Raw genomic sequence first — 10,781 nt, 5'->3', positions numbered from 1 at the left:
ACCGAATACTGGCACCAAAGAAAAAACAAAAAACGCACCATCGTCTTATTGTAACGGTAATGTCTAGGGGTTAGTCCCGTAGATAATCCAAGTTCGGAAGGATAAAAAGAATACTAAACGTAAAAGATATGAAACAATATCATATCAAATCCAAGAATGTGATAATTACCATTATTGTGAATAGAAATTTAAGCCCCAATCGATATCCCCGTAATGCATCTAATCAATAAAATTGCCAACTGCTGCTTATTTAACAAATGTATATAGTAAAGAATAATACTAAATCCCGGCCGAGTTTTATAGACCCGGGCGTTCCTAACATATATAGATATATACGAGTCATATAGCAAACATAATGAAACAAGAAATGTTTGTGAAACACTTACATGTATGCCCCCCTCCCTTGGAAACATTCACAAAGCAAATGTATATAAACTGCAAATAACTGGAATTGTTCTATGTCCAAGGGGTATAACTCTGAGACGAAAATTGCTCTATCATACCCAAAATCAAACTTGACCTAGATATTATTAAGATAAACCTGTATACCAAATTTCAAATCAATATGTGCACCCTCTGCGAAGAAAATGAGGGGAAACTGCAAATAACTGGAATTTTTCAATGTCCAAGGGGTATAACTCTGACGAAAATTGCTTTATCATACCCAAAATCAAACTTGACCTAGATATTATTTAGATAAACCTGTATACCAAATTTCATATCAATATGTGCACACTCTGCGAAGAAAATGAGGGGAAACTGCAAATAACTGGAATTGTTCTATGTCCAAGGGGTATAACTCTGACGAAAATTGCTCTATCATACCCAAAATCAAACTTGACCTAGATATTATTTAAATAAACCTGTATACCAAATTTCATATCAATATGTGCACACTCTGCGAAGAAAATGAGGGGAAACTGCAAATAACTGGAATTTTTCTATGTCCAAGGGGTATAACTCTGACGAAAATTGCTCTATCATACCCAAAATCAAACTTGACCTAGATATTATTTAGATAAACCTGTATACCAAATTTCATATCAATATGTGCACCCTCTGCGAAGAAAATGAGGGGAAACTGCAAATAACTGGAATTTTTCAATGTCCAAGAGCCATGATAACTCTGTTGAAAATTGCTTGATCGTACCCAATATCGAACTTGTCCTATATATTATCATGATAAACCTGTATACCAAATTTCATTTCAATATGTTCAATGACATCCTCTGCGAAGAAAATGAATGGAAACTGCAAATAACTGGAATTATTCTACATCCAAGGGCCATAACTCTGTCGAAAATTGCTCGATCGTACCCAATATCGAACTTGACCTAGATAATATCATGATAAACCTGTATACCCAATTTCAATCTAATATGTTCACCCTCTGCTAAGAAAATGAGCGGAAACTGCAAATAACTGGAATTTTTCTACGTCCAAGGGCCTGTCAAAAATTGCCCGATCGTACCCAATATCGAACTTGATCTAGATATTATCATGATAAACATGTATACCAAATTTCATTTCAATATGTTCATCCTCTGCGAAGAAAATGAACGGAAACTGTTGGTGGACCGACCGACCGACAGCAGGGGGGCATAATTAACAGTAAAATTATAGTTAAACCGAAACCCCTGCCCCACAACGGATTAAGATTTTCGTGATTTGTAAAATGTATTTTTTGGGGTGGGGGTGGGGATTGTTTTGTCAAGGTTTTTTGGGTAAGTCTGTATCACCCCCTCTCCACATTGAAATCGATACTACGTGTCTGTATTGTATAATTATTTAATGTGCGTGATTATGTAAAAGATGGTACAAGCAAAAATGAACAAATGTTTATTGAACTCCAGACAAATCCCAAACAATTGATAAAAAAATGACTTACAAAGTCCTAAGAGCTAAGAGTCCTATGCCCAATACATTATTTGTATCCAATCTAAGACTATAAATCTACATGTTTAACCTAATTAGGCTTAGTGCATCATAGAAATGGAAAAAAAATATTCAAAATTGATGGTATATCAACTAACTTTAATGTACATGTACTAGTATATGGCTCCAGAGCAATTGTATTTCACTAAGAAATCACCATGAAACAAATTAAAATCTTATGAATGTCGAGAGCGTTTGTCTATTTAGCTAATGATCTATACATCTAGCAGTGTACAGTAAAACATGCTTATAACGAAGTGCCATGCAGGGACGGGCTTTACTTCGTTTCAAACGTAAATCGTTATATCCGTCAAGTTTACAACATGTAATAAAATCACAGGGAATAAAAATTACTTCGCTGTACGCGCCAATTCATTATAAGCGTGTTCGCTATAACCATAATTTAATGTTTTGTTTATGTCATTACATCATGGCCAGGTTATCAATTTTGTATTACGTCACTTATATGACGCAGTGGCGACGGAAGACCCATTCGTTGCTTTGCAACGAGCTCGTTTCTATACTCTGTCCCGGGTTTTTGCTTCCACCACTTTTTGCTTGATATTTCAATGATAGTAAATACCTTTGTGCTCAGACTACGTTCATCCACTAATATGAAAAATGTCCAGATTATCTGTTTTGAAACGCTCCCTCTACCGCTTCAGGTTTCAATACACATCCAAAAATTGAAAGTCTACGGATATTTTGCATTGCATCAGCCATTAATAGGCCCGGATGATAATGTTAAAAAATTGCGCGATGTATTCCGAGTGTATTCCGAATGGAGAAAAGATGTAAACATTTCCAATTACAAATCTCCGTAAGAAAATTGTTTTCGTTCCTGTGAAATTTTATGAGTGAAAATTGTTTTCGTTCCTGTGAAATTTTATGAGTGAAAACGGATATAATTGTTCAATGAAGATATCTTGGATATAATCCCTTTCATCGATTTCAATTGTATTTCTTTCACAGGTATGTGTAGTTTTATTAAAAATCATCAGAAATTGATGGAAGCAATAACTTGGGACAAACTATAGTTGTTATGAATATTGAATCGATAGTTTCTTCTGACATTAATTGTCTTTGACACGTTTAGATTATCACATAAATATGTCTTCTAAACAAGAATTGTCTAAAAAATAAGCATGTGTAACTAAATTTTAAATGTACTTTATTTGTATTGTTTGGAAACAATTTCGTCAACAGTATGCAACTCAGATCTGAACATGTTTTCACAATCTCTTCTATCAAAACTAAAACGCTCATTCCATGTGGACTCTTGGATAAACAAATCGGCCATAGAGTCCGTAAAGCAAAACACTTCCACTGTTTTTCTCAAATATTTAAAATAAGATGTTTCACTCATTATATCATGTCCGTAAAAACGAATTTGTCGCCACAGCCTTTCCAAGAAATATTCATAAAGTGCATGATCCAGTTTTGCATATTGACGATACAGTTTCCTTCTTTCCAGCTCAGAGGTATCTACAATATGCTTTTTTCTGCTTTTATTTAATGTTATAAACAGTATGTCACTGACATTCCAGTTCAATATTCGTCTTAAAAGAACCACCGATTCATCCATGTATTCGTTTATAAGGACAACATCAAATTCCTTGTCCAGTTTCTGCAAATAACTTTTGACCTCTGTTGCGTTAAAATCCTTAAAAAGGTGAGATGGGAATCCAAATTCAAAAGCCATCCTATTATTTGTAAATGAAAATTTCACGTCCTCGTTTTCGTACAGCTGCGGGTTTTTGAGAAAAGTACTGACATTTTGCCCATTTCCAAACACCTCATTGGGTTTGAAATATCGAAGTGTGGAATCAAACTGTAAGTACGGTTCACGTAAAATCCCAACATATCTAGTATCATTTGGCATTAATTTCTCAAAGGCAGTTCTGTTGTAGACGACATGAAAACATAAAATATCAAAATGTTTGCCCTCGGGAGGAAGGATAACGTTATATCCGGGAATCACAGTATCATTAATGCTGATTATATTTCGGTACCAGGATTTGTTGTTAGGAACAACAAACGTCAAATTTTTTTCTATTCCGTACCGCAAAAATATACGCTGAGCAGTCGTACTTCCGGTTTTATGAACTTTCAGAAAAGCTATGTGATGATGAACCTTTCTTGGTTGATTTGGTGTTCCAATCATACCAAATGCCTGAGATCTTGTGGAGATTATTGAACGGATCCTCCAGGAAAGACCAATGTTGTATGTACATATTGTTACAACCACAGCCAAGAGAAGGAGATATAAAATGTACCTAAAACATATTATGTCAGAATATGTATGTTCAAGTTTAATGATTGTTTTATAATTAATGACCAAATACAAGTATGAGGTACGAATGTTATTTGCATTTTAAAAGAACATTCCATTTTCAGCTTACCTGAGCTGAAAGCTCAAGTGAGCTATACTGATCTCAATTTGTCTGTCGTCCGTCTGTCCGTATGTAAACTTTTTTGCATTTTGAAATTCTTTAAAACTGCTTGGCTAATTTCAACCAAATTTGGCACAAAGCATCTTTATGGGAAGGAAAATATAAATTGCAGAAATGAAAGACTGATCTTTATTCAAAGCGGAGAAAACCTCGGAACTGATGAAAAAGGAAGGGCATTTTTAAAAATCTTCTTCTCAAAAACTACTGAGTCAAATTCAACGTTATTTAGCATAAATATTCCTTATGAAAATGAAAATATAAATTGCAAAAGTTATTGGCTAATCCTGTTTCAAATTTGAGTTATTACGAAAACAATAATAAAGGAAAGGCGTGTTTCAATCAGTTTATAGCTTCGGGTTCGGTATTCCATACTTCTGAAACGAAGTTCTTTGTTTAAGGTATCTCCTCACGTTTTGATTTCACTGCGCAGATGTTCATTATATTTTAAAGGGATATAATTTTATTAATTTAAGCCTCACAGGAAGACCATCATTTCATAATTACACAACATTCATAAAGAAAATCCATTTGAATTAAGAAACAAACGTTTTTGGGGGAATTGTTTTCTTGTGCGGAAGGAAACAAGCAATTTTATAAAATTTCAATATATTTTTCTTTTTATTTTTGACTTTATACATTATTCAAATTTTTAACATTTGATAGGTTTGTGACGTGTTCTGTAGGTCTGTAACGTGCAAGGGGGTCACTGCCTGTGTTCCCTCGCAGGCCCGTACCCGAGATAGAATCGGATAGCCCTGATTGCCACCGCTCCTGCACATACATAGGGACTCGACGTTACGCAGGCAGGGATGACCGCACACCCACGCAACTCAACAGGTACCAACTTTAACGTAAGTAGGGATGACCTCACACTTGCGCCAACAACGCAACCAGGGAGTGCCGCACACTTGCGCTAGAAATGCCAGGACACCAGCAGGAATGACCACACGCTAGTGCTCCGCCGCAACCATCCGTACCTGTTCAAGTTTAACTCCAAACAGTCGTTCTACGAATCACCATAGACACTGCCCCTATTTATGTGCCTGCCTAAAATAATTCATAGTATCTAAAAACGGGAAATCAAAAATAAACAAACTAATCTAACCTAATCCAAAATATACATAACAACTTTTTTACATAGAATATTTAGTTTTGTATAAAAAATAATTAGCAAACTCATTGGTCATTATTGGGAACATTAATTAGATTATCAAAAATCAATAAATCAAAGGGGAATAACTCTAACCAAAAATACATTAATAGGCTGCCCGCGTCAGGTCCTTTGTGACTTGTACAAAACTAAATTTTGAGAGAGTGATAGACATTTAGCATAAACTCATGCAAATATATAGAAAATGTCTGAATTTTTTGAAGTCAAAGCGAGAATTTTACCTTTGAAGCCATATATCTAAAATTTGACATCACTGACCCCCATGGTTTATTATGTCAAAACAATACTGAATACATATCTACGCAAACTGGATAAATTCTTGATATTCAAAATGTTTTTATTTCAAGTCAAATTGTAACTATTATAGAAATTGTCTTTTATAAGTGCAAAAATGTCACGCAAAAATTTATGCAGCTTCGTACAATTTTTCCTTAATCCATCTATTCAGTGTGACCACTGTGCACAATTAAAAACAATATTTCAAGAAAAAAGTATGCATTATCAAAAATACTGACAACAAATCTTAATCAGGCTGAAATCGCATTTTAGGTGCAAAAAGTCAAATTAAATTGGCCATAACTCAGAGGGATGAACACTGACCTACGATTATCTTTGTACTTTTTTAAAGTGTGTTTTGTCTACAGATTTCAATGACATACTTCTCATGAAATGCTTGATACAAGAACATTGAGGAGTGAGATACCTTAAAGCAGCAATGATGTATGATAAACGGGTCGATCTGACAAAGATCGAAGTGAAGTAAATTGAGGTTAAATATTTCAATGCGTTGACAGTTTTCACATATGGCGGTGATGTTAGCTTGTTTTGATTTTTCGTTTCGTTTTCATTATTTATGCTTTGTAACCTGGGAACTATCGCCTGTATTTTGTCATTTCTACGTATCAAATCAAACAGACTTCAGTAAATCTGACAGTTGACTGTTTACCTGCGCAAATTAAGCAAAATCTGATGTATTAACAAAGTACTAATATACAGTTCATTCTATTGGTAATTCAGTATGATCGTTTGCGTAATGGTTGATTAATGCATTGTGTTGAGATGCTCAGCATTTTTTCGAGTTTTAGCTCACCTGAACCAAAGGTTCAAGTGAGCTTTTCTGATCACCCGTTGTCCGTCCGTCTGTAAACTTTTTACATTTTCGACCTTTTCTCTAAAACCACCTGCCCAAATTTAACCAAATTTGGTACAAAGCATCCTTTTTGAAAGGGATTTATAAATTGTTTAAATAAAGGGTACTGACAGCCTTTTTTTAAGGGAGATAATTGCGAAACAGTTAGTATAGGGTGTGTGTCTTTAACAATCTTTTTCTCAAGAACCACTGCACTATGGAGGGTAATCGTGTTCAAAAATCCAGACATGTAAACTTGTAAATCCGAATATGCAATCGTGTTGATGTGTGAGCCTGAGCATGAATATGTGTAATTCTGATCGTGTAACCTATAAAACTCGGGCATAAACACGTGTAAGATTTGACTCAGTTCCTTCGCATGATGCACATTTTGCAACTTTATTGTTTACATTAGTTATTTAGACCTTCAACTTTGCACACTTTCAATCCGTAGTTTCTGCATTAGTAAATTCAGGCTCGGCAATAGCACATCTGACATGATACAAATTGACAAATGTAAAGTCTACAAGTTTGTCGAATTTTGACATGACCTTATAAGGAAACAGTGACGTCACTGATAGAAAAAGGCTAGCTGCAGGTAAAGGCATGCCGTAATCGCCGGAATAGGGACGGAATAAATAAAAAAAAATATTAGGTAAGCCTATAATCATATTATCTCTGGATAACAACATTTCATAGAGTATTATTTTTCGGAAAATTAAATTATGAGATTGGTGTACATTTTATCAAGAGAATGTATAAAAGATGCGAGTAAAGAATTCGATCGGCTTCAGATATCCTCTTAGAACTGAAAAAAAAATTACATTTTAATGACTTTGTTTGAATACACGTGTATAAAGATATATACGCATTTTTGTTCATAGGCGTCTGAACCGGGAGGGGGGGGGGGGGGGCTAAGTCCCCCCCCCCCCCTTACTTTTTTGCAGAGTTAGACCTAACCATTAGGAACATAGCAACAGGGAGGATTCAATCCCCCCTACTTTTTCCTCGCAATAAACAAAATTGTTCCTTAAAAGAGCGTAAAGAGAATGAAATATTAATAGTGATATTGAAAATTAGAGTCATAGTAGGTATACTAGCACTCCCCCCCCCCCCCCCCCCACCACCACCACCACGGATTAGAAATTTCACGATTTGGGGGGGAAAATTGGGCAGGTAAGATTGGAGTTATTGGTATACCCTCCCCCACGGATTAGAATTTTCATGATTATGGGAATTCTTGTCAATATATTTCATGATTAGTTTAGCCCCCCCCCCCCTTTCAATTTGCATCCGACGCCACTGTTATTAGAGTACATGCAACAAATTGTTAAAGTATAGGCCTCGGCTGAATTAAGAAAATATCTCCAAATGCATCCTTATCGCTACCACAAAGTTGTGACAAGAACCCCCCCCCCCCCTCCACGCGAAAAATTACACGGGGTCCGTCAGCTGAGTTGCCAAGTTATCGATAAGAAAAACAAATTATTTAAAGACATTGGTTTTGAGATTGTGATTACCCGGTAATATGAGACATAAGAAGCGACACCCTCTTTAAAAAAATGAATAAAAATTCCAAAGATAAGGTTAACTGTCGTGAAATTAAATTGTGTATAAATTATTTTAAGAAATGTTTCTTTGCATTGTCGGCAATATATAGGAAAAAAGCCTATCATGCAGGTAAAAATTGACATTTTAAAAAAATTATTTTAAGCAATTATTACGGGATTGAGTATGACGTCCTGAATGTCGGTTCAATACAGACTCACTTTGTGAAGTTGGCTGATAAAAAATTTCTGAAGAGCTAGTATAATACAGCTTTACAGCCACTTGTGAACTAGCTGCAGGTCTGTAGCTCCCTGTCTAAAAATACAGATGGACGATCTTTGAGCTACAGTGCCTCCCATAGTAAAACTTCAATTTACGGCGCACAAAAAATATGCGCTTGTTTTTTTTTTATTATTATTGAAGATTGTGTTATTATTTATCTTTCACTTACACAACAACAAAAAGTATAAATACATGTAAAGTAACATTAATTTATCCGCGAAAAATTACCAAATCCTTGCAGGTCGTTTATTCTAACTAATTCAGAAAAAAAACAAGAGTAAAAATGGGGTACTCTATATGCAATGTTTTTGCCCAAAAATGACTAAGTTCAACAGCTGATATTTTTATAAATTATCAGAAATCAAAATCCTAGCAATTTGCATACTTCTGATATATATGTATAAATGATCTGCAAAAGAACAACCTCCTATCTTGAAAACTGTTCGAGGAGTTATTGGTACAATAAGGGTACCTTTTTGACAGCCACTCGCCCGTCTGCAATTTTTACTATTTCAATAATCGGAAACCCGGTTAAAAATTCACTCTCAAAATTCTTAGAATTCAGAAGCATACCTCACGGCGGTCTTCGAACCCCATACCGCTCAAAATATATTTACCCCCTTAGGAAATTTCTTGATCCGTCTCATTTCTAGAAAAGAGTACGCATTTACTTATATTCCAGTTTAAATTACATGTCATGAGATATAAGATATTAGGCATTTCCTTTTATAATACCATGAGAATTATATTACGGAAATTATCGCATTCGTCACATCGGCAACGATTTTTTTTTCTACATGAACCTCTTCCTGTTTGGTCCAGTTTCAATCATACCTCAATTTTTTTTTCTAAAAATAATACTGGCGTTTTCGATAGAAAAGGTGTCGTTCATTAAAAGCTTATTGCAACAGTTTAGCTGAATATTATGTTTATTTTTCGTTCATTCCGGTCCGGTGGTTACGGCATGCCTTTTCCCGCAGCAAGGCAGTTGCCATATATAAGGTCATGTCAAAATTCGACAAACTTGTAGACTTTACATTTGTCAATTTGTATCATGTCAGATGTGCTATTGCCGAGCCTGAAGTTACAAACGCAGAAACTACGGATTGAAAGTGTGCAAAGTTGAAGGTTTAATTAACTAATGTAAACAATAAAGTTGCAAAATGTGCATCATGCGAAGGAACTGAGTCAAATCTTACACATGTTTATGCCCGAGTTTTATAGGTTACACGATCAGAATTACACATATTCATGCTCAGGCTCACACATCAACACGATTGCATATTCGGATTTACAAGTTTACATGTCTGGATTTTTGAACACAATTACCCTCCATACTGCACCAGTAATGCCAATATTTACAAAAAGCTTGTGTATATAGTAAAGATTCTAAATTGTAAAGATCGTGACCCTCGGACCAAACTGGGGCACCAGGCGGGGTTAAAGTTGAACATAGAAATACCAAGGAAAAATGTTTTAAAATCTTCTTCTCAAGAACTTCTGCATCAGAAATGCCAATATTTACACAAAAGGTTGTATATATAGTGAAGATTCTAAATTGTAAAAACCGTGACCCTCGGACCAAAACTGGAGCCCCAGACTCTATACTTTATTGTCATTTCCTGAAAGGTCTTGAATTTTCAAATGATACCATAAATTTGACTGAAACTATTATGGTAAAGTACTGAGAGGTCATAACGTTTGTATGGACTTCTAGGGGAAAATAACTGGTAGGCTTTTCCCTATTAGATGTAAAAATTCACTAAATTTTATTTTAGTTTATCGCTTACTGGTTGTTTTTTTTTGGAGACCGTGCCCGATAAAAATAGAAATTATATGTAAATTTATTTGTTGTCGGGCAAGGTCTCCAAAATGAATGTAAGCGATAAATGCATTTTGTGATTTTGTTGTAATATTGCAGCTAGTTTGGTTGAGCATTAAAGATAAGGCAGATCAACGCACGTGGTGTAGATTTATTTGTAAACAACCATACCATAGGTAATCACACGGGAATTGAAATAAATAAAAATATGTTTTATTACAATTAGGGAAACACTGTTAATGTGTTACCCTCGTATACAAATGATGAACCCGTGAAATTTGTTTAAAGAAGATCATTTATTTTTGAACTTTGAAATTTCTTCGATTTTTAAAACCATGATGAGTTATGATTCATTGTATTACAAATGCATCACTACGTATTTTATAAGAAAATATAATGAGTATACCATCACATGGTGATGTTAAAATTGCATATAAAAAT

General features: G+C 34.8%; 1 protein-coding gene across 1 annotated transcript; it reads right to left on the bottom strand.

The window, feature by feature from the left end:
* Nucleotides 1-3,106: 3,106 nt before the first annotated feature.
* On the bottom strand, nucleotides 3,107-4,205 carry LOC117685193 (galactose-3-O-sulfotransferase 3). The gene has a single exon (XM_034459490.2). It carries the CDS (start codon nucleotides 4,097-4,099, stop codon nucleotides 3,107-3,109), a length of 993 nt encoding a protein of 330 aa, XP_034315381.1. The 5' UTR covers nucleotides 4,100-4,205.
* Between the last annotated feature and the right edge of the window lie 6,576 nt (nucleotides 4,206-10,781).

This window comes from Magallana gigas, chromosome 5, assembly GCF_963853765.1.
Source record: "Magallana gigas chromosome 5, xbMagGiga1.1, whole genome shotgun sequence".
Taxonomy (NCBI): Eukaryota; Metazoa; Mollusca; class Bivalvia; order Ostreida; family Ostreidae; genus Magallana; species Magallana gigas.
Note: the sequence above shows the minus strand (reverse complement) of the source record. Positions and strands in the feature narration are given on the sequence as shown.

Excerpts from the sequence above, each read along its gene's own strand:
- LOC117685193 (XM_034459490.2), bottom strand. The coding sequence starts at position 4,099 with ATGATTGGAACACCAAATCAACCAAGAAAGGTTCATCATCACATAGCT.